This window comes from Hemitrygon akajei, chromosome 10 (genome assembly GCF_048418815.1).
Source record: "Hemitrygon akajei chromosome 10, sHemAka1.3, whole genome shotgun sequence".
In the NCBI taxonomy this organism is placed as follows: Eukaryota; Metazoa; Chordata; class Chondrichthyes; order Myliobatiformes; family Dasyatidae; genus Hemitrygon; species Hemitrygon akajei.
In genome coordinates, this window is record NC_133133.1 from 159,287,273 (window position 1) to 159,313,386 (window position 26,114).

The following is a 26,114-nucleotide window of genomic DNA, read 5'->3' on the forward strand; positions in this document are numbered from 1 at the left end:
CTGCGATAGATGTCATTTTGAGGTAGCCTCTTTGACTCATATGTTTTGGTCTTGCCCTCTTTTGGAAAAATATTGGCAAGATATTTTTGATACATTCTCTACAGTTTTGCACATTGATTTACAGCCTCACCCTATCACTGCAATTTTTGGTTTACCAATGATAGATCTGCCCTTTTCAGCTCGGCGGATAATTGCATTTACTACTTTAATGGCTAGAAGATCTATTTTATTGAATTGAAAAGAGATGAATCCTCCAGCTACATCTCAATGGTTTTCCCAAACTATATCCTGTTTAAACTTAGAAAAAATTAGAAGTGGTACCTTTGATCCCTCGTTAAATTTGAAGAAACTTGGAGGCCTATTATCCAATATTTTCATAGAATGTAATCTGACCTTTTCCGATTCCTTTATATTATTTATCAATTTGAGTAGAGGAGCGGAGTTGACGACATTAACAATTTTATCCGATATAATAGAATAGCCCAGTTTTGTTTAGTTTAGCTTTAGCTCTGCTTAGTTTAGTTTATTTTGTTTTTGATTTCTCAATTTGGGTTTTCCATCTTTTTATTTCTTTATATCTTGTCTATATCAAGAGTTTGGGAGGTCAATTATACTGGTGTTACTTATAGTTTCTACTTACATGTGTTAATTGCCAACAATGTAATCCTACTCTCTTTGTACTATTATGACCGTTATGTATTTGTCTTTGAAAAATTCAATAAAAAGATTGATAAAGAAAAAGTTCATTAGAGACAAAGGATACCTTAGCAGTCATTAAACTGTCAAGCCAAAACTGCAAAGTGAGATAGCTGTGGACAGATACACGAAGATGTTAAGTGGTGTACCAGGAATATGAGTCGCTGATTAAATTTGCATATCGGCCAAAAGAAGGACAGCTATAAAGATAGGTGAAAATCTAGGACAGAGGACTCTAGCTTTTAAATCAGAGAAGGAATAGAGGAAAAAATGCATGATGGAATATCTACTTTAGGGCAGTGGGACATCACTAGCAAGAGGTTCAATAGTTAAAACTTGGCAAAGCAACTTAAATGTGAGATATGAACACAAGATTTGTATCCTCCTGCATGAAAATCAAGTTCCAGCACCAAACAATGCATGCCTACTGGCCAATTGTTGTCGGGGGAAGACACCTTTCTTCTGTGGTGATCAGTACTGAAATCCAAACTTTATTCTGAACAAAACTTGAAGGAAGTGAACAGACATTGAAAGGAGAATTGGCATTAAACATGGCTGCGCTGAGAAGAACAAGTAAAACATCGGGCTGTTCTAAGTGCCCTGCAATACAGTACATGGTGGTAGCTGGCAATTTGAACTCCTGGCTTCTATACAGTGGTGATGCTCCTAACATTCTGTTTGTATGGCCAATTAATATGCAAAAATAAACAAGTCCATGAATTACTTCCTTCAACGTTTCTTCTCAGATGTCATTTGCTTGCTTAATTTACAGAGCTGTTTCTAATATAGTTGAATGACGTCTTTTCCAATGCCTATAACATCATTTCAAGCCACACACAAAAAAATAAATGAACCATGCAGACCATTGGAATGACTATCCCCAAATTTTCTGTCATCTGCATTCACTTTTTATCATTTTGAAATGAATAGTCATTCTGGGGGCAATTAAATGCACGGCTTGCCAATAAACTAATGCTTTGTAGATTTGTTAACAATTTCATTACCTTGAAAGAGGTTGGCCTGGGTCACGCTGACTTGGCCCTTTGCCTGTGACTGCTGTCACTGATTCCTGCACACAAGCATTTACTCATGCTGGACTGGGAGGACATTTCCGATGGCCTTCCAAGTCTGTGAAGAAGGCTCCAAGGTCCAGACTGTAACTTGATTTTACTGAATCACAAATTTTTTCAAATGTCTTGCTTCCCCAATTTTTTTTGTACTTGAAGCTGAACACAAATATAATTTCAGACTACGTGTATTACATAGGAATTCGGAGAAACAACAAACTTTTATTGAATATAATGTATTTAATTGCATTACAGTGCTGACACTTTGCAATAGTTCAACTAAGCTAAAAATGTTTTGTTGCTGATTTTCATTTGTATTCAGCTTTTGAAGCTTTTTGCTTAAGTGTCCAATAATATTCAGCGAGCACTGATGGATTCCAATTGCCCTGACACTGTTTCTTCATGACCAAAATGTCTTGTTGAAACCTTCCACCATGCTCATCACTAACAGTGCCAAGACTTCTAGGGAAGAAGTATAAATGGGAATGCAGAAAATTAATCTTTAGTTACATGTTGCACTTCATGGCTTTGTACGTTTGAAGCATGTTGTCAACCTGCTACATGTAGTTTGGTGCTTTCTAGTTGCCAAGAAAATTTTCAACAGTATCCTTGAATGCCTTCCATGCGATCTTCGCTGGACCTACTAGAAGTTCTTCAGATTGCCTGTCATTGACGACCCGTTTGATTTGTGGACCAACACAAATGCTATCGGTTATTCCAGGAAACATTGGTTTAAATGCCTGGACAAGATAGAAAACTTTTCACCTTACATTGTGGGCAACACTTTAATGGACTTGAAATATGATTTGAAATAACAACTATAAGTGATCTCGAAAAACTGGTGCATGATAGGGAAATTTCATTGTGACTTTCGTGATCAGCAACCGAAAATCCATAAGATACACCCAAAAATATTCAGGAAGGAAAATTTTTGTTGTCTATTGCTTTAGATCATTGCAATGAAGAGTCCTAACCAGAGTACACCTAATAGGTCTGATAGTTCTGTTCAAGTCATGAACTATTTTGATAGGTTTTAAAAGGTATTTGGCATACAGACTTAACATTACAAGTTACACTTTAAAAGACAAACCATGAATTTAATTCAAAACTTATGGATTTCTTTTCATTGTGGGGTCTTGCAATAGTGACAAATATTGAGCTACTTGTTAGTGAGCAAGTCTTAGATCTATGCATGTGACATAGCATGTGTTAGTGTGTTTTTGGGGTTAGGACATAAAGGGAATATTGACTTCAGTGACCAACCTTCAGATCTAAAATCTGAACAATAGGTAAAAACTGATTTAAATTGGTTACTTGTGTGCACTTGGGTGTCTGTTGTATGGGTGCAAAGGAGGGAGCTGTGAAGGAGTGTATAGTTCAAAGGAAACATTGTAAATATGGACTTGTTTGATTTGTCCTGAGTTTTTTTTTCTTTAGCACATAAAGTGTAGTGCAGAACTGGGCAAAGCAGACCTTCACTGAAAGGGTCTCACTTTGTCGAATAGAGAGGCAGTTTCTTATCTACCAGTACTTTTTCCCGATGACTTCAATCACGCAGCAACAGCAGGGGCTGGATGTCTGAGAGTTACCAAAGTTTAAATATGTGAACACTGACAATTCCAAGTAGAAATCCAATCAGAAATATTTGTTCTAACGCCATCAAGCAATTCCTATTCTTGGAATTTGAAGTCTAATCAAGATTAAATGGATATACTGTCAGAACAGGAATAGGTCACCAGGTCCTTCAAACCAGAGCTTTCAAGTATTTTTATCCGTGCTTAAAAATGGGTCTAAAATGATGAACCATAGCTGTGTGAAATGAAAACTATTACTGTACATTGACCTTATGGCACAGGAGCATTTTGAAATAAAAGAGCCCTGATGATCTCTTAGGCACTATTTCAGGAACTTTCTGAAAATGGTCTGTCTGAAACGCCGAACAGTGTGAAGATAGTATAACACATTCCCCTACATTAAATTAACCCAATATAATATCATCAAAATAATCAAAACTCAAATTCATTTCATAAACTTCTATGGCTCTAGATAAAAGATCGACCCCTTTCATTAGAAGAAATCTACCTAAAACATTCACCCAAATGAATGTTCCTACTATATTTGTACCTCATTTAGGCTGGTTCTATCAACCTTATTGCTCTACTTTAAAACTTTTTTTTCTGCTCACATTGATTTCAACTGCAGAAAAGATGTAAGTTTTATGATCCAAGTGACTGAAGTCAATCTTAGTGGATCCGATCTCTCAAAATTTAGGATTATCTGGATGTTAGCTCATCCATTGTAATTTTGTAACAAAGGCATCAAATTTCTGACCACAACTCTCCATGCCACCTTCACAATAACAATTATTGCTTTCCATTTATACTTTTTTTTTATAAACTTATCGAGTCATAAATATTTAATTATATCTTTGCCCGTCAGATAGAACAGAATTAAGTCGCTTCCCATCAATTGTTATTTACTTAATGACCCAAGCTTTCTCTTTCTTCTTGTATATTAATACTAAGTACCTGATAATAATAAAATACATTAGATGCGATTAAAACAAAGGATTCAGGTCTATAACCACTAATAATTCCTCTATTCAAAGAAGGCAAGTTTTATTACACAATAACTTAACACTGGCTTTTGTTAATTGCATGATCCCACAAAAACATTTTTCTCTCAGTCAGCCTGTTCTCATTTTCCCATGTATCCTCTGACATAACAGGTTTTCATTTGTTTCAATATAAACAGTACAACCAAATGTTCATCAGCATACCTTCACTGGCAGTTACAGGAGCCTCAGGACTCAAACCACCAGGTTTAGGAACAGTTATTACTCCTCAACCATCAGGCTCTCGAACCAAAGGGGATAACTTCACTTGCCCACCACTAAATTGGTCCCACAACCTATGGACTAACTTTCAAGGACACCATCTCACATTTTCGATATTTATTGCTATTATTTCTTTTTGTATTTGTACAGTTTGTTGGCTTTTGCACATTGGGTGACCGGCCTGTTCATGTGGTCTTTCATTGATTCTATTATGGTTATTATCCTGTTTCTTTCATGGTTTGTTTGAAGACTGCGTTACTTCACTGATCACTTATATTTGTACATCACCATTTTGGTAGAAAAACACAGTGATAACACAAGTATATGCTCAAAAATTCAGCTTTTTTGGATTTTGCTTGACTGCTTAATGAACAACTGTGTCATGATATTAGTAACCTTCTCCTCACACACAAATCAGTTGAGTTTCCTCTGAAAAATTAGTTCTACTTTCTGCATCTGGGCTTCTATTATTATACATTACACAAACTGCAAATAGTTATATCAGACAAATTAGCTGATTCGCTGTACAATCAATGCCCAAATCAAAATATATCACCTTTCACAAAATTTGCTGTAGCACCTCTATCAAGAAGACAGCGACAAATTTCAAAGTTAGCGATGCTTGCGGCATACATCAAAGGAGTCCATCCAAGACTAAAACGCATCTCCACATCGACACCTGCAGTAAAAGATGCTGGTTAGAGCATCATGTTTAAAATTGGTTATAATGAAAAACAAGCTCTTATATATATTTTGTTACTCTGAAAAACCAATGGACTTGATAGGAATTGCTAGCACCTAAATAGCAGCAGCTCTGGATGCCTGTGCAAGTTTACTCAAATAAACAGTCCCAAAGCACTAGTCATACTTGCTTTTGTTAGAAACAGGATCTCACAGCTTCACCTTACACTCCACCATCGTACTCTCCACTAAGATTTGTAACAGAGCTTCTTCTAACCAAGATTCCCTTGCACTATCACTTGAAAATCCCCTTTTGGATAGCATGGTAAATAAGAGTTGTTAAATAATTTGCAATCCCACTGACGATGATGGGAATTGTAGGGAAACAGGAGAACTATTTTAAACCTAGAAAGCAGCAACAGCTGGAAAAGCTGGGTACTGGGATTTGCTAGCTCTCAAATCTGTAGAGGGAATTTTGGGTGGAGAAGTCTTCAATTACCTCAGTCAAAGCCTTGGCACTCAACTTTATCCACCAGAGCTTCCAACTTTTTAATCTTGATTCTACTCTCTCCATCATCCATACCCAGTTACATTCATGACACCTCAGATGTTCTCTGTCAACACTGGAGTTTGCAAGCAGAACAAGTGCTATGCTTACCCCTACACCTCCTCTGTCACTACTATTCAGGGCCCCCAACAGTCCTTCCAGGCGAGGCGACACTTCACCTGAGAGTCTGTTGGGGTCACCTACTGTATCCGGTGCTCCCCATGTGGCCTCCTGTGCCACTGGTGAGATCTGACATAGATTAGGAGACCGCTTTGCTGAGTGCCTATGCTCCGTCTGCCAGAGAAAGCAGGATCTACCAGTGGCCACATATTTTAATTCTGCTTCCCATTCCCCCAGGCCAGTCCATGGCATCCTCTTCTGTCACACTCGGGCTGGAGGAGCAATACCTTATATTCCGCCTGGGTAGCCTCCAACCTGATGGCACCAAAATCGATTTCTTGAACTTCTGGTAACAGCCTCCCCCCTTCACTATTCACCATTCCCATCTCCCTCTCTCATCTTACTTCCTTTTCTACTCATCACCTCCCTCTTCCCTTTCTTCCATGGCCTTCTGATCTCTCTTTTGGATAAAATAAAAACATTAATTATCCTCTATGACCACAAGACGTAGGAGCAGAATTAGCCAGTCTATTGAGATTGCTCTGACCATACCTTAATTTCCCCCTATAAACAATAAAGAGGTGATTGGGCATAAACATGTTGCTATTTTGGAAGCATGCTGCATTGATTGTCACATTTGCCACATTACAAAAAAGACCACAATTTAAAATAACATAATTAGTAATATACTCAGGAGATGTAGAAGATGCTCTTTAAAAGCAATTCATATTAATAGCTCTAGAATAAATGTTTTATGTTCTTTATATGAATGAATACTGCGGTCAGTTGTACAAGAGTAAGCTAGAAATATTAATATCCAAGACTCAGTCAAAAAATCTTGCAAGCAGAGGAGAGAGAAATGATATAAAAAACAAAATAAATGAATCAAAAATACCTGGCATTTTCTTACCAGAGTTCAGAATTTGCTCAACCAAACACACATTCTGTGATGATAAAGCTTCTTTAAATGCGTTTGCCGCTTCATTGCTGTTTGGTTCAAGCACTGATGACTGGTCCAGTGAACTGTTTTTTATTTCATATGCCTTGACAGGCTGAAAAAAAAATTTATTGAATGCACTGTAGAAGAATGTAGTATTAAAGAGTAAACAACATTGCTCATCACTTTGATTAAATACCAATTGCCCTCTGTATTCATCCATAAGTGAGAGCAAATGGAATACTATAATGGGGAATGGGTGTGGGAAAGAGGGAGAATTTGACTCACTGGGGAAATTAACTTTTGACCCTGCAAAATCATTTGTGCAATATTGATAATAAAATTATACAAACAGTAGATATAGAAATTTACTGTCATCTGACTGTACATAGATATAACAAAAAAAAATGTTCCTCCAGACCACTGTGCATCCACACAACATATATCACATACAGCTCATGAACCAAAATATACTATAAATATGTAACTAAAATATAATTCAAAATTAGTGTAGTAATGCACAGCACAGATAAACAGTGAACAGTTCATTTTCCTAGTGACAGGATATCACAGAAGTCACCTACAGGAAGAAGCTGTTACCCAGTCTGGCAGTCCCAGTCCTGATGCTTCTGTACCTCCTTCCTGACATAGTGGGTTAAAGAGATTGTGGGTAGACAATCCTCAATTGTTGTGGGATCCTCAACCATACTTTGGGCCCTTTGCAACATTCTGGGTAAATGTCACAAATAGGGGAAGAGAGACCCCAGTGATCTTCTCAGAGGTTTTTACTGTCCTCTGTCAGGTCTTGTAGCTTCTGTACCACACAATGACGCAGCCAGACTGGACACCGTCAACGGTGCTCCTGTAGAAAGTTGTTAGAATGGGGGCGGGGAACCTTGCATGCCTCAATCTCATCAGAAAGTGAAGACGCTGCTGTCCTTTCTTGACTAGTGAGGAGATGCTAAGGTTAGATTGTCTGTAATGTGCATGCTGAAGAACTTTGAACTCTCCATTCTCTCTGTGACAGAGCCATTGATGTGCAATGCAGAGTGGCCAACCGGTGCCTTCCTGGTCCACAATCATCTCTTCTGTCTTGTCCATGTTGAGACTCAGATTGTTGTTCTCACACCATTTGACATCTTCTCTACCTCCTCTTGGTATGTCGACTCATCATTGTTTCTGATGAGGCCAACCACTGTAGTATCATCGAACCTCTGTGGTCAGTCACGGTTTCTGGTTTGCCCTGGCAGTGTAAAGTTCAATCATAATAATGTCCTCAATGCACTTTCCTACGTAGCCAGTCACCGAACTTGTACAGTTATCAAAGTTGACATGATGATCGTAGGCAGCCACCTCCTTGAATATGCTCCAGTCCATGCTTTCGAAGCAGTCCTGTAGCATTCAGGTGGCATCCTCTGGCCAGGTCTCATTCTCCCTGTGAACTGGCTTGACTCATTGTTTCAGTGCTGTTTGCAGGGGTTAGCAAAATGGATATGTGGTCTGAGTATTTGAGGTGAGGGCGGGGGATCGCCTTGATGGCTCTACGAACGTTGGTATAAACCAGGTCCAAAATATTATAGAACACAGAACAATACAGCACAGTTACAGGCCCTTCGGCCCACAATGTTGTATCTGCCCTGATTGTGAAGTGCACATGCTGGTAGAACATTGGCAGGACTGCTTTTAGGTTTTTAAGTTTGAAGTCACCGGCAACAATGAAGAAACCATCGGGGTGAGTGGCGTTGAGGTTGCAGATTGCACCATAGAGCACCTGCAGCACTTTCCCAGCACAAGCACGGGGGGGGGGGGGGGGGGGAGTCCAAACAGCAATTATTACATTGGCAGTGCACTCCCTCCGCAAGTAGAAGGGCCTACACTTCACCATTAAAAACTCTATCTTATGTGGTAAGCAATGGGCCATTACTACTGAGAGTTCACATACTAGTTCTTATTGATGTAGAAACACAGACCTCCTCCATGGGTCTTGCTGGAGGTTGCAGCATTTCTGTCTGCCCAAAAGGAGAATAGGTCTTCTAACTGGATGGCCGAGCCCAGAATAGTGTCTTGAAGCCTTGTTTCTGTCAGGAAGAGTGTGCAACAGTCCCTCATCTCTCGCTGGTTCAGGCATAGGTGCAGGTAATCCAGCTTTTTCCACCGATGGACATGCTTACTGGACTTCTGATGGCTGCTTCGCCGAGTAGCTGAGGTAGACGGGCGGGGAGCCGAGCTCGTTCCCTGTGTCAGTTCGGAACTGTGCAGCACCTTTGTCAATCTGCTCGCTAGCGAGGTAGACCTGCAGATTTTAGTGTTCTTAATATTCAGCAGTGTATTTCGGTCATAGAAAAGATGAACTGGACAAGAATTTTCGCCACTGGTTGGAGCCAGAATGGCCACTGTGTCCATGCATGCCGCCATCTTCTATCATGTTGTAGACATCCCTCGATTTAACCCCAGTCTAATCACAGGCCACTTTACAATGACCAATTAACCTACCAACCGGTATGTCTTTGGACTGTGGGAGGAAACCAAGGTACCTGGAGAAAACTCTTGCATTTGATGGGGAGGAGATACAGACCCCTTACAGAGGATGCTGGGACTGGACTCCAAACACCGATGCCCTGAACTGTAATGGCATCATGCATACAGCTGCTATGGTCTGCCAGCTGCTATAGCAATCACAGAAAAGAACAAACAATCCTGGTAACCAATTTCTACTTTTTCCACGATATTTATCATTATCAAAGAACGTATCAGATTACCGATCAGAAATACAGTTTTACAAATTAACTTAAGAGAAAGCTTTTCATCAAAATCAAGGAACTTCATCTTGGATGATCATGATGACCTGAGATTCCTTGTAATACCCTCAGATTTAATTTTACAGATTTGACCTAATCCACATAAAGCTGGAGACAGGCCAGCCCTACCAGTGTTGTGAAATACACTCACACTGCTCCAAGAAATGTTTCTCTGCAATGCCAAGGACTAGTTAAAGTACGGCTTGCAAAAAAAATTGGCAGTGTACCTTTCAACGCTACATGAATGTCAGTGCTTTTGCGAATTTGAGGAGGAGTGAGCTTATCACTGTTTAATTGCAAAGTTAGGCAAACCTTTATGTAAAATGGTTACTATGCAACTTACTGTCAAACAAAAATAATTTTTAATGGAGTAGTACAGGTTGAACACTTCTTATCCGAAATTCCAAAATCCTTTGAAATCTAATTTTTTTGAGCACCACATGATGTCACAAATGGAAAATTCCAGAAGCAGCTAGGAAGGTTCCCAGGCAGGTATCTGAACACCACAGACAGTTCTGAGACAGACCTCACATATGTAACGAACAGAACTTAATGAAAAATGCATGAACACTGCATAAAGTCAAATATGAAGATCTCAATTGTGTATTGAAAGAGTTGATACATCAGCGTTGGAGTGAAGACGAGCTGCTTAATAGTATGCTGATCATGATATAAGCAAAGATCTATCACGATGAACTGAAAATTGAAGGTAATTGTGAATATTCAGTAAGCTGGTTGCAGAAATTTTAAGAAAAGGCATGGCATTATATTTTTAGAGCATCTGCAAATCAATCACGAAGCAGTAGAGAAATTCATTGATAAATTATTATATTTCAATATTACGATTTAATTTAATACAGGATTTGTGATTGTAACTGTATTTTTAATACAATGTATTTGGTACTATTTTATTTTTTTCTTTTGACTTATATATCTTCTTGTACTCTGTATTCCTCTATGCAGAAACTAATAAAAATATTGAAAGAGATCATTTTGCCAAGATTGCTGATGAAAATCTAACACCAGAACAAGTCTACATTGCTTATTGTTTTTATATCTGATGTAAACCTAAAAAAATGCAAAAATACACAGTATGCTGTAGCCTGGTAATCAAAACACAACATCTTAGGTTGAGATTGAAAACCTGCCGTTGTTTGCTGCTGTTCAACAGCTGATTCAGGTACTCTCTCGATGCTGCTGTCGTTACCCTGCATACATTATATTTTCATTATATTAATGGTATGTAATAATTCTTACTATTAAGTGAGTATGTGTGATGAATAAATGTAAGACAAAGACTGCTTAATGGTAGCACATAAATTCAGTCAGAAGTGATGGTGATCCCAAGCTATTCCATCTTATATTCCAAAATATTAAAAAAATCCAAAATCTGAAATACTTTTGGTACCAGGCATTTTCAATAAGAGGTACTCAACCTGTATTTTGTTTTATAACACATGGCCAAATGCCAAAATCTTACTGGGGTACATCACTGACAATTTCATTCAATGCAGTACGTCTTGCTACATTATACAATTAGCTGAATAATCACAAGATTATTGCAACCTTTTAGAAAAATAATTGCATTAACAGATAAAATTTCTATTTTTCCTTTTGTATAATTTGGCATGAGTACACATATGAAACATATAAACCAGAAGTGAAAATAAAAACTAGAACAAGTAAAATGGAAGTTTGGATTTTATCAACTCAACTATATATGAGTAAATATAATAATACAGAAACAAAATGTACGATTCTTTATTCACAAGTTTTGCTGGTACTTGCCATTTTATATGCTTATAAGAACACTGTATTCACATGTGTGTAGCCAAGTGATAAAAAGTACCGCATTTTATAAAATTGCTAATGGAATTGCCAATAACACCAGTAATTGTAAAGACAGCATTAGATGTTTGCTTTAATCTCGTGTATTGTGTGCAAGGATAAGAACATAAAGCAAATAAAAGCCAGAACTAATGGAAGTATAATTTACCAGTTCATTGAATAGAAGTAAGTATTTCCTTTAAAGCGCGAGAGGCTGAAACAGGAGTCTATGCCTAAAAAGTGAAGGTTAGGAATACAATTTATAAACCTCTTTCCCAACTGGAACTTCCTTGCTTCAATAATTTCTAGCACTGATGTATCACTACCAACAAGATAAAAATAAACCAGGGGATGAACAAGTAGCAGCATTTGATTTCACCATAGGGCAGTGTCTTAAATAAATGTAAAATTAAAGCATTTTACGATTATAGTTACAATACTTAGCTCTTTTATTCTGGCAGGGGAAAATCGAAAAGTATTAGTTTTCTTAGGAATACGAGCTTGGAAAGTTAAACTTGACACAAGAATCTCTACTGGGGTCGTCAGCAGAGTTTCTGTGGTGCTGGATGGCTCGAGGTTGCACTCTTGTATTGCGTGGTTGTATCTTTCTACCTTATATGGCTATGTGTACTTTGTGCTGTGTGTGACTACTGGAACTGCATTTTGTACCTTGGACCCAGAGTAACACTGTCTCATTTGGCAGTATTCATGTATGGTGGTATGACAATTAAACTTGAAATGCATTGAAATGAACCTGGCTCCTGGTTCGGGAGTTATTCAAAATAAAAGACATGACTTGATGGACAAAATCAATTCATGGACCAGAGCTGAAATATTAACATTATACACATTTAAGCAAATAGTAAATTTCTGAAAAATAGGAGAGGAAGACGTGATTTTCACTAGTTCACAATCTATAAAACCTATAATTTTTTTGCACTTGACTATTAAAGCAGCTTACTTACAAACAGCAAGCAGCACATTCCAGAGCGGTAATTTATTATCTCAGATAATAAAACAAATACAAGGTTGGTCTCAAATAACTGGCCTCCTCTAGAACCCCAACTGAAACACTGAAATGACAAATTTTTCATCACTTCAGTATCTTCTTAAAGCTATAGTTACTGCTGATGCATGGTTACAGTGTCAGACACCTACAAGTTTCTTATGTAAAGAGAGCTTCGGGTATACATTAAGTAGTATGTGTCAAGACACTAACAGAGAGTGGGCCAAACCAGATCTATGTTTTCAATGATCTCTACATGTGCATTTATCAGCAAGAAATCAGCCGTGGATAGTATACATTGTAAGTACAATATTCCTTTAAATAATCTGATTTATTAAAATCATGTGAATTATTCCATGTCAATATAATAAAATATCCAAAATTATGGTTATTTTAACATGGAACATAATCACATTATCTAAGAAAAGGATGTGCTCGAATTGGAGAGGGTTTAAAGGAGGTTCACCAACGCAATTCCAGAATTGAAAGGCTTGTCATATGAGGAGCGTTTGATGACTCTAGGCTCTGCTTACTGGAATTCAAAATGAGGGGTGGCTTCATTGAAACCTATCGAATGGTGAAAGGCCAAAATCGAGTGGATGTGGAGAGGATGTTTCCTATGGTGGGGGAGTCTAAGACCAGAGGACACAGCCTCAGAATAGAGGGGAGTCCTTTTAGAACTGAGATGAGGAGGAATTTCTTTAGCTAGAGAGAGGTGAATCTGTGGAATTCATTGTCACAGGTGGCTGTGGAGGTTAAATCATCAGGTATGTTTAAGGCAGAGGTTGATAAGATTCTTGATTAGAAAGGGTACGGGGAGACTGGGGCTGAGAGGGAAAGTGAATCAGCCATGATGAGACGGCAGAGCAGACTCGATGGGCCAAATGACCCAATTCTGCTCCTATATCTTATGGCCTTATTCCAAGCAGTTGGAATATGGGTTATGTTCCACCACATGGTTCCATGTTCAACCACGTGGAATAACAAACATATTTGTGAACTGTATGCTTTATTTGCCACGACAATTAATTAGGATTCTTTCTTTAATTCTTACATTAGAGGAAGGTTTCATGAGATTGAAAAGTAGCAGATGTAACTTCTTTATTCAAAAAGGGAAAGAGACTGAAAGCAGGAAACTACAGGGAAGTTAGCTTAACATCTGACCTAGAGAACATGTTGGAAACTATTATTGAAGATGTTATAGCAGGACACTTCAAAAAGTTGAAGGTAAGCAGGCAAAGTCAACATGGATTTGTGAAAAGAAATCAAGTCTGACCAATTTACTGGAGGTCTTGAAGAAGTTGCTATTTGCCCACAGATTTATTCCTCAATCTTCCACTGTCTGCGAGCAAATCTGCAATACACTCCCAGCAAAGTGACAACACCCTCTTAGTTACCAATCTCTACCCCTTGGGCCTCATTTGAGGACCCTTCTAGGATATTTTCTCTCTATGACGAAATAATGTATTGTATTCCATGACTAACAGGACAACGCCATTTCCTCTCTTACCTGTAAACTCTATGCCCCAGGAAACAACTTGCCAATATTGCCAGTGATTTCTCAGTGATGGCAACAATATTGCAGTCGCATGTTAATTAAAGCTTTAATATCATTTAGCTTACTAATGAGGCCCCCTGCACTAAAATACATGCAGTTTAACTTTAGATTGCCCTCAAGGGTATTTGCCTCTTGCTCTGCCTACTGGACTCACCAATCTTTTCTCCTCAGTGATTTTACCTCATCATTAACATCTACTCCGAGCCCGATTCCCATGCCACTTCAGATTTAAACCTCCCAGTAGCACCAGCAAACCTCATCGCTGGGACGTTGGTCCCATTCTGTGTTGTGTGTCACCAGTTCCTCTTTTACAAATCCAGTACAGTCCTAGGCGTAGAATGGCTTTTGGCTCAAAAAAAATCTCTTCAAACTACAGTGCACAATTTCCTCCCAACCAAACACCCTCACAAGTGAAAACCCTCTTACCTTTACACCTTTCTGAGATTTGTCCGCATACCTGCTCCTCTATATTCCACTAATCATTGCAAGATCTATGATATAACCCAGCAAAGTAACCTCTATTCTTGAAGTTTAACCTATGAGGCCTCATTAGAACAGCCTTCCAAATTCTCCTCTCTGAGGACCGCTATGAAGTTTCCTAAATCAATCATTTTGAGACCAACTCCCCCACCCCCCACCTTTTCCTCATCATGCCTGACACTTATTAAACCCCGGAAAACTGAACAGCCAGTCCCTCTCTTCTTTCAGCCATATCTCTGCCATTGCAATAGTATCATATTTCTATGTGCTGATCAATAATCCAAGTTCAATTGCCTAATCCGTCAGGCTGTTTGTATTAAAGCAAGTGCAGTTTAGACCACCAGCCCTCCCACGTGCCTTGTTATGGCCCTAATGGAACTGCTGGATTTATCCTTTGTAATTGACTCCATCTCACCAACTGGACAATTATTCTGTGCCCCATACCATAGGCAAATATGTTTAAACCCTCCCCAACAGCAGCCCACCTGCTCCAGAAATAGCCCCAGTGATCTAAGTACTATAGCCCACCTCGTGCACTATCCCTTTAGTAACACATTAATCTGGCCTACCCTATATTCAGTAGCACATGGCACAGGAAAGGATCCAAAAATTATAACTTCGTATGTCTCGCTCTTTAAGCTTCTGACCAACTACCAACATAAACATTTCAGGACCTCATCCACTCATTGGGTATATTTGAAGCAGAGGTTGATGGGTTCTTGGTTAGCAGGGACGTTAAAGGTTACAGGAAGAATATTGGGGTTGAAAGGGATAATGAATCAGTCATGATGGAATGGCAGAGCAGACTCGATGGGCTGAATGGCCTGATTCTGCTCCAGTGTTTTATGCCCTCGTTCCACTAATGTCATTAGTATCAACATAAACAATGATTTCTAGCTGCTCACCCTCCCCTTTCACGATGCCTAGCAGCTGCCCCAAGACGATCCAAGTTACCACTCACAATCGAGATATCTGGAACCAGAGGGTGTAGTTTTAAGCTAAGCTAAGTACTAAGAGGTTTAGTGAAGATTTCTGGAAGCCCTGTCTTCACCCAGAAGATCTGATAAGATTGGAATGAAGACACTGGGGAGTGGTGAGGTGAAAAATAACTTCACAACATTTAACAATCTGGATTACCAAGGTAGAGAACACAATGATACGTGTAACTGGAATTATTACAGATGGGCATTTGATGGTCAGTATTGATGGGATGGGCCACAAGGAGTGTGCTCTTTGACAGTCTTGGGTGGCAGTTTGGGCTCTAGTGGTGGCACAGGGCTGAGGGGGCGGGTGACCTCCTCGAGCACCAACTGCGTTGTGTTCCGGTGCAACAAGGTGGAGCCATGAAAGGAAGTCATTCTGGAGCAGTTGTCCCTGGTACACAGTTGGAGGATCCTTGTTGGAGCATGTACATTCAGGATAAGGGAGGCAGTGGTGGGTCAGCCCAATACTTACAATGTGAGTAAAGTCAGAGGAGTGCATCTCCTCTCCCGATCCCAGCTCTCTCTTTCATCCCAGCCTTGTTTCCATCCATTGCTCAGTGATCCCCTGTGGATATTCACCAGACCTGTCTCTGACTCTGATGTGAAGATTCCATTGTCTTAGTCTTTAAGCTCCCTATAACTGACATCATCTGAGGTACAACTGGGCAGTGGGTTCTGACTATTAATGCAACTTTAATGAACAGCAGGTGTTTGGAGAACATCCATGGGATATACCACATACCTGAACAGTAACAGATTAATCCTGGCAATGGAGTGCGTCTAATGGAACTTAATAAGCAAGGGATTTATAATTCTGTAAATGGGGCCTTTCAGGACTTTTCAACAGGCTTCAGATCGCTTGCTTTGAAGTTAGCGAATTCAAAAGAGAGGGGGCCTTTCAGGATGTTTTGGCGGGCTTTAAGTATTGTTTGATATGAGATAAGCAAACGCAAGATTTCAAAAGTAAGTGGGGGCTTTCTGACTTGATGGAGGGCTTCAGATATCGCAGGTTATTAGGCAAGCAGCAAGGGCCGATAAAATGAAGTTCAGTTAAGCGAAGCAGTCATGTGGGACCGGCCAGTGTCGAGGCAGGGTGTTTGAGGTTTTGTCTTAAGTCTTCGGCGAGCAGAGAAGGAGACCATTTTGGTTCAGCCTCTGTTGGAGTGGGCCAGTGGAGAGCCCAAGTTCTGAGGCTTTGGCTCAATAGGGTTCAGCAAAGGGGGCACAGGTGAGTAGCGGGTAAAAACAGGAAAGGGTTTTTGAAATTAGAAACATACATTAGTTTTCTATAACCAAAAAGATACCAAATGACAATGAATTAAATAAAATAATGATGCAGGCTCAGGTGACATTTTGTAACTACATGATGCAAGAACTGGTGGATTCCATTGTGGATGCTGGTGACCACACCTACAGCAAGTGTCGGCAGCTCGAGGAACACAGGCTCAAAGTGGAAGACATGGAATCTGAACTAGTGGTGTTCTGCAGGGGCTGACACTGGGTTGTTTCTTTTCACACTTTATGTCAATGATTTGGAAGACAGGATTAATGGGCTTTGTGCCCAAGTTTGTGGATTGAGCAAAAACAGTGATGAAGATACAGATTGTGCAGAAGAACTCGGACAGATTAGGAGAATGGGCAAAGAAGTGGTAGATGGAATACAGTGTAGGAAGTGTACGGTCATGCACTTTGTAGAAGAAGTTATTTTCTAAACAGGGAGCAAATTCATAAATCAAAGTTGCAGAGGGACTTGGGAATCCATGTGCAGGATTACTTAAAGGTAATCTTGCAGACTGAGACCGTGGTAAAAAAAAGGCAAATGCAATTTTAGCATTCATTTCAAGAGGACTATAATATAAAAGCAAGGATGTAATGCTGAGGCTCATAAGATATTGGTCAGATTGTACTTGGAATATTGTGAGCAGTTTTAACCCCTCATCTAAGAAAGGAAGTGCTGACATTGGAGACAGTCCAGAAGAGTTTCATGGGAATGATTCAGTGAATGAAAGGGTTAACATATAAGATGCATTTGATGGTTCTGGGCATGTACACACAGGAATTTAGAAGAATGATGGGGGGTCTCTTGAAACCTATCAAATATTGAAAGTCCGAGATAAGAGTGGAGATGGAGAAGATGTTTCCAATAGTGGGTAGTCTAGGATCAGGGGCACAGGCTCAGAGTATAAGGATGTCCCATTAAAACAAGGATGAAGAGGAATTTCTTAGCCAGAGGTTGGCGAATCATTGCCACAAATGACAGTGAACGCCAAGTCATTGGGTATATTTAAATTGGAGGTTGATAGGTTCTTGAATAGAAGGGGTTTCAAAGGTTATTGGTAGAAGGCAGAAGAATAAGGTTGAGAAGGATAATTAATCAGCCAATGTTGAATGACAGAGTAAACTCGATGGACTGAATGGCCTAATTCTGCTCTTATGTGTAAATGTGTTGTGGATAGATGAAAACCAGTGGATGGATTGTACTTAGGTGTTCAGAAGAAGTTCACTAAGATGTCAAGTCAAAAGTTATTGTGGGAAAATTTTGAAAAGTTGTCTTCACTACGTTATCGTGTATTCTGAATCAGCACCTAGAACCAAACCCCTTAATTGCTTTGTTCGGTTTCTGGGGCGAGACAGATTTATGTCTGAGTCTGACCAAATGCCGAATACTATCCTTTGCCTCTCTCCTGGCTAGATGCTTGATCCTCCTTAGATGGAGAGATGTTGCCCCGCCCACTCATGCTCAATGGCTTAACAACATCATGGCCTGCTTGGACCTCGAAAAAATTCATTATTCAGTTCTTAATTCGGATCTAAAGTTCCATAAGGTCTGGGGACCTTTTATCGAGTACTTTCATAACCTTCCTCTTAACTAGGGTTTTTTTTTTCTTTTCGGTCCCTTGCTTTCAGCTCCCTTTTTTTTTCCTGGTAGTAGGCATTATTATCCTCTGTTGCTAAATGTATTCACAGTCTGGGAGTTTGATTGTCCTGATTTATACTCTCTATATTGTGTTGTGGTTGGTCTGGAGTTGTTTTTTTTGTGTTGTGGGGCTTGGGGAGGAGACTAAGTTTACTTGTCTTCAATTTAGGTGCTTTTTTGTCAAATTCTCTTCCTTTGTAGCATATTGTCATTGTATGCTTAATTTTGCACTGTATTAATGTTCCTCATTGGGATTTGGGGTTTTTAATTTGTAAAATGTATAGAAAAACTAATAAAAAAATGTTTTAAAAAAGTTATTGTGGGAAATGAGTTTACATATTACCATTACAGACTGGTTGGTCAAGATGAAATGGACAACAGACATAAATATGTCTTTTTTGATTGTCAAAATGAAATGAGGGATGCATTATTGGGATTGGAGCTAGGAAGTTAAATTTTTACAATTTGTATAAAATGCTTAAAGGCACTAAGGTATGGAATGTAAAAATAGGAAGATTATATTTCAAAAATACAGGGCTTCAATGAGACCACATCTGGAATATCGTGTACATGTTGGTCTGTTTATTTAAGGAAGAATGTAAATGTTTTGGAAACTGTTCAGAGAAGGTTTCCCAGACTGATATAAAAACAGAAAAGGCTGGAAACACTCTACATCCATGTAAACAGATCTATGTGCTGAATATTTCCAGCATTCTTTCCTTTTATTTTAGATTTCCAACCCCCCGCAGCTTCTTTTTGATTTTCATAACTATACCTGGAATAAATGGATCATGTGAGATAAAAGATAAGTTTGGAAGAGGAAGAGCAAAATACCCAGAAGGAACTTGACAGCATCAATGTGCTGAGGATGGAAAACATAGAACTGGGTGAAGTTAATAGCTAGGAACTTTCATTTAAGAAGAAATTGAGGGAATCTTTATTCTTTCAGAGGATTGAGTGTTTTTGGAATATCCTTCTTAAAATGATGTTAGAGGCAAAGTCTTTCAATATTTGAAGGCAAAGATTAAAAAGATTCTTGACAAGCAAGAGGTGAAAAGTTACTAGGGGTCTGTGAAAATGTGGCGTTGAGATTACAGTCAGTTCAGGTATGATCTTATCAATTGCCAGCACACTAAATTTAAAAAAAATTTAAAAATATAAAATTACAAACACACATGGAAAATCCATGAGGAACAAGTGGCCAACCTCTGCTCCTTAATTCATATGTATGCTTGTATGCAATTCAATTTTAAATTTTACAAAATTAAGAATCCTTTCAATGATTTGCTGCAGTGGGAAAGATGCCTACACAGAGAATTCAATGTCATGTGCAGCACTCAGTAAAAATTAGAAGACTGAGGCAAGTTATACAGGGCCCTCAAATGTAATGCATTTCAAAATTTTATCCTTCACATTCTAAAGTTAATATTATCACAGGTCCACAGCTATATATAAGCGTTCAGTTATTGGGAAAGAACAGACCATTTTCATTATAGTTAGCAATATAAATGTCAGAGAATCTCAATGGTCCGAATCATTAAATAACAATCCCATGTATTTAAAAACTAATCAAAAGAACCAAACAGCTCTGGCATAACTTTGGATGAAAAATTCATGTCATTGCAATTTTAACTTTCCTTGAGAACTTTCCAGGTAAGGAAATTGGGTAAATTGAATATGAACATTGTATATTTAAAATCCACCCACCTAACTAACTTTTCCTTCGCATTGATAGTGCAATTGTCTTGTTTTACATGCAATACTGAGCAAAAGTCTTAGGCATATAGCTAGAGTGCCTAAGACTTTTGCACAGTACTGTAGTAATTTTTTGTATTGCTCTGTACTGCTGCCCCACACAAAAAAATAACATATTTTAAGACATATGTGAATAAAAAAGAAAACTGATTCTGATCTGCATCTTTTTTGCAGACAGAGTGGGATGGGGGCAGGGAGAGGGAAATTACGGTTGCAAAAGGGGGAAGGGAGAAGGGAGGGAGTGGGAAGCACCAGATACATTCTGTAATGATCACTAAAACAATTGCTCTCTGCTCCACATTGATAAACACACTGCTGTGCAAAAGTCTTGGGCACCCTGACTAATACGGATGCGATTTTGATAACAACACACACAAAATGCTGGTGGAACACAGCAGGCCAGGCAGCATCTATAAGGAGAAGCACTGTCGACGTTTCAGGCCCTGAAACGTCGACAGTGCTTCTCCTTATAGATGCTGCCTGGCCTGCTGTGTTCCACCAGCATTTTGTGTGTGTTGTTTGAATTTCCAGCATCTGCAGATTTCCTCCTGTTTGCGATTTTGATACCAATGTTTTAGAGAGGTTTGGATAGATACATGGATGTGTGGGGTATGGAGAGCTATGGTCTGGGTCCTAGTTGACAGGACTAGGTAGTCAAAATAGTTCAGTGTGGACTAGACGGACCAAAGGGCCTGCTTCTGTGATGTAGTTTTCTGTGGCTCTATGTGATGGGCAATAAATGGCTGCCACATCTCTAGTATAAGCTGGTAAGGAAGGCGGGCTCTGTCGTGGGCAAAGTACTGGAGAGTATAACATCGGTAGCAGAGCATAGGGCGCTGAGTAGGCTATGGTCAATTATGGAAAACCCTGAACATCCTCTACATAGCACCATCCAGAGACAGAGAAGCAGTTTCAGCGACAGGTTGCTATCGATGCAATGCTCCTCAGACAGGATGAAGAGATCAATACTCCCCAATGCCATTCGGCTTTACAATTCAAACGCCAGGAGTAAGATATGTTAAAGTGCCGGTGTTAGGACTCAATGTATTTAAGTAAACTACTTAAGAACTTTTTAAAAGCTATTATTAATGCTTTTTGAGAGGGTGATTTTAGATGCATATCATATTTTTACTGAGTTAAGTATTGTATGTAATTAGTTTTGCTACAATAAGTGTATGGGACATTGGAAAAAATGTTGAATTTCCCCATGGGGATGAATAAAGTATCTATCTATCTATCTAAATTGTTAGTAAAAAGGCTGCCCTCAGCAATCACTTGTGCAGAGTCATGTATGATACACAATCATCTTTTTGATATGTTACCATTGTATGACTTGGACAATTTTCAAGGCAGTTATGATACAACCATATTGGTGTGAAGCCTTAAATAAGTCAGACTTAATGAGCACAGCAGATTTCCATTCATAAAATGAAGTCAATGTGTTTGGCAATTTCTTGTTCATTTCTACTGCATCTTTTTAATATCTCGACTTAAATTCCTAGATATCATGAAGAATTTAAACTCATGACATAGATTGCTAATCAAAAGTTCTGGATTGCTAATTCAGTTAAATAGCTAATTTCTCAGTTACCAACTAGTTGCTTATATATTTAAGAAGACAGTTATACATCAGAATAATAAGCAACATTTATTCAATCACAACACCTTTGGTGTTTACTGCTAGCAACCAGTCACACGGATGCATTAACAGTGTGCTAATCAATAGTGAATTATTGCAATTTAAAGAGCAGCATGAATCAGGGAGAACTTTACACTTTGAGTACAGTACTGCATTACATATACTGTATAGCTTCTAAACTAAGCTAGACTGTGAATATAGAAGCCATCAAAAATTACTGCACAACAAAATATTCAACTGTAAAATGTAGTTTCCTTATAATATATCATGTTCTGCAGCAATTTGTTCACATTGTAGTTAAACTTACAGAAACTAATCATAGAACCATACAGGCCCTTCAGTCCATGATGTTGTGCTAGCCTTTTAACCTACTCTAAAATCAATCTAACCATTTCCTCCCACATAGCCCTCCATTTTTCTTTCATCCATGTGGATAGCTAGGTACCTCTTAAATGTGGCTAATGTATCTGCCTCTAGCACCAGTCCGGCAGCATGCTCCACACAGCTACCACTTTCTACGTACAAAACATACCTCTGACACCCCTTCCCCATCGTTATTGTTCCACTCTGTGCCTTGTGGCACATCGGGTGGCAACCTCATCGCTTCTTTAGCATTTGTCTGTCTGTTTTACGAGGCTGAGTTGCCAGCACGACACTCAATCCAGCACAGATGGAAATCGTGCAAAGAGCTGGCCGGATTCGAACCTGGGACCACTTACCTCAAAGTCCGGTGTGGATGCCACTACACCCCTCTCCCCCTCCTGAAAACTTTCCTCAAATTACATTAAAATTATGCTCTCGTATATTAGCCATTTCTGCCCTGATAGAAAGTCTCTGGCTGTCCACACAATCTATTTCCTCATATCACCTTGTACACCTCTATCAAGCCACCTCTCATCCTCCTTCACTCCAAAAGGAAAAGCTCATTCAACCTTTCCTCATGAGAATTTCTCTTCAGTCAGGGCAACATGCTGGGAAATCTTTGCAGCACACTTTCTAAAGCTTCCACATCCTTCCCATAATGAGGTGCCAGAACTCAACACAATACTCCAAGTGTGATCCAACCAGAGTTTTACTTCACGGCTCCTGAACTCAATTTCCTGATTAATGAAGGCCAATACGCCACATGCCATCTTAACAACCCTATCAACTTGCTCAGTAACTTTGAATATCCTCAAATGAAAAATATTCTCAATCACCTGAATGGATGAACTAGAGCTGCAACAACTTTCACAGAATCACTGATATGTCCATTTCTAGATCTGATAAATATTTGACACACCACTCCTCGAATTCTTAACTAATGGCTGCAATAGTTTTTGCTAAATTGAATTTAACGATTATTTTATCCAAAAAAACAAAAGTATTAAAGCAGCAAAGTTTGGCAGAAACAGTAATAAATTCAATATATATCACAAAATGCCAAGTAAATTTTATTATCAAAGTACATATATGTCACCATATGCAACTCTGAAATTCATATTCTTGTGGGCACACTCAGCAATTCTATAACAGGATCAATCCTGTGCAAATGCAAATATAAATAAATAGCAATAAATTACAAGTACATGAGATAATGAGAGAGTCCTTAAAGTGAGATCGTTGGTTGTGGGAACACCTCAGTGGATGGGCAAGTGAGTGTAGTTATCCCCTTTTGTTCAAGAGCCTGATGGCATTATCTACAAAGCTAATTAAAATTATACTTAAATACACATAAAATAAATAAGCATGTATGTTAAGAATGTAAGTCCTGCACATCAATTCAAACATAAATATTCTTGGGTTGTAAAGAAGAGATCTCCAATATCTAAGTAATATCATTAGAATTTTACTAGTCAAGTAAATTTCAGCACATTAATATTATTTAATCACTTGAAAATTGACAGCTACATACACAGTAAGCACATGCCATCGCTGTCAATTCAAATGATGATCCCTTGCAACTATATGGTTTTGTGTTTTATCTGACAGGAGCTTCCTCAAAACAGAAAAAAAAATTAACTTGTCAGTAAATGCATTTCAGCTAAGTAGTTTACAGTGCCCAAAATTAATGGCAAGCGGGCCTAATCTGCATTTAACAGGGATGACAGAAAGAATTAAGGTAGCAGGGAGACTGGATAAAAGGTGCACACAATCATGGTTGTTTAAGGCTAGAGGAAGCTGTCCCCATCATTAGGTAGTTAGAAAACTTTAATCAAAGGAACATACAGCACAGGAATGGACTCTTTCATCTCACCTTGTCAATGCCAACCATGCTAACCTCAGCTGCAGCTTTATGTATGTATTCCTTTATACCTGTCTTCATCAAGTACCTGTTTAACAGTATAAATACATCTGTCTCCACCACCAATCTGGTAACTCATTCCAAAGTTTCCACCATATCTCGGCAGACAAACATATCTTTCAGATTGCTTTTAAACTCCCCCCCTCTCCCCACCTTAAACCTAAGCCCACTTGTTCTCGACTCCCTGCCTTGGAAAAAGATTTTGGCTATCCATCCTGTCTATAAACCTCTATAAGGTCAACCCTCACCTTCCTACATTCCAATGAAAATAAACTCAGCCAATCTACAGTCCTGCATTCCAGAAAACATCCCGGTGAACTTCTCTGCTTTCTCTCTGTTGCCACCATATCATTCCAAAACTAACGCAGTCTAACTAATGTTTCGTGCAACTGCAACATGACATCTAATCTCAATGTCTCCACCTACGAAGGCAAGCATACTAAATGCCCTTTTCATTATCTAATCCACCAATGTTGCCACTTTCAGGGATCGGCAGACGTACTCCAAGGACTTCCTGCACATTAATGCTCCTAAGGTCCCTGTGATCCACTCTATAGGTTGTACCAGAACCTGACCTTCCAAAATTCAAGCAGTACACTGTGTTGCTTGGATTTCTAGCATCTTTGGATTTTCTCTTGTTTGTGTCTTCCAAAATTCATTAGCTTAAACTCATCCCACTTAAATTCTATCTGCCACCACTCTGTTTTGCTTTCCAGCTGAACCATGTCCTGTAGTATTAACATTCTTTACTAAATGCAACTCCCCAATTTTTGTGTTACTTGCAAACGTGACCACCTATATTATCATTCAAATCATTAATATATATTACAAAAGATCTCAGCACCAATCCTCATCATTTGGAGAAACGCTCATCTACCACTACCTTCTATCACCAAACTAATTTTGGATCCAGTTTGCCAATATGCATCAGGTAGCTTTTGGCTTAATTTTCTGAACTTACCATGTGGGACCTTGTCAAAAACTTTATTAAAACCAAAACCACATCTTCTAATCTGCCTTCACTTTTCTTAGTTACCTCCTTAAAAAAACTCAAGATCTAAACTGACATGATTTGCCCTGCACAAAGTCAACTGATTCCCCCTAATCAATCCCTACCTTTCGAAATATACATCTTGACGCAAGTATCGCTGGCCTGTAGTTTTCAGGCTTATCCACACTGCAAGGGGCATGAGAGTCCGTTATTCCAAGCATGCAAGGAGGATGCAAGGAAAATGGAGACAGCAGTTATGATTTGGAATTCAATGACTGTAAGCTTTCAAACAGAAGAACCTACATTTAATCGTGTCAAACTCATGAAATAAGGATTCAGCAGAGACAATGTCAGCTGTGGATTTTATGTTGAGACTATATGAAGGATGGCCCAGATCTCTGACATTCACTTTAAGGCTGCTTTGACTCAATTAAGGATTTCAAAGCGGTAACAGAAAGAAATAATTTTCAGGTTTAGGCTAAATCCCAGAACATGGACTTGATGGGTTGATTGGGCCTTGCCTGTTCCATACAATTCTGTGCCATCCCTTTCTCTTTTTGCATCATTCCTAAGGGCATTTAATAACTACAGAAACAATTCATATTTAATTTGTGAGAATAACTTCGATATTTGTGGGATATAAACTATATTCTGTAAAACTTTAATATAACAAAAATCAACAACTTCACGATCCCACTGACCCATTAGTGATCTTCCCTGTACTTCACTGCCACCTGCTGAAACAGTCTACCAGAACGGACTTCTACTTCCAGACGTGTTTCATATTACTTATACAGATGCATTACACAAGTTTAACCCTAAAATTAGAATAGAGGTCAACAAAGAAACACAGGAGAAATTAAGTTAGAAGGTGTCAAAATCATGACCAAATGTTTCAGCAACTAGAAACATCCAGAAATAAGCTGGGAAAGATGTAAAGCAGTCAAGAATAGATTCTTCATTGAGACTGTGTACTATTGCCTCGTTCTCTG

The 26,114-nt window shown here is 38.9% G+C and overlaps 1 protein-coding gene across 1 annotated transcript in view; it reads right to left on the minus strand.

Moving 5' to 3' along the window:
• asz1 (ankyrin repeat, SAM and basic leucine zipper domain containing 1) overlaps positions 1-26,114 on the minus strand; it is an 80,652-nt gene that overhangs the window by 46,810 nt on the left and 7,728 nt on the right. The window contains exons 2-3 of the mRNA XM_073057705.1: positions 6,858-6,999; positions 5,156-5,278 (exon numbers count right to left, since the gene is read on the minus strand). Coding sequence (XP_072913806.1) covers positions 5,156-5,278; positions 6,858-6,999 — 265 coding nt within the window. The remainder of the gene's footprint in view (positions 1-5,155; positions 5,279-6,857; positions 7,000-26,114) is intronic.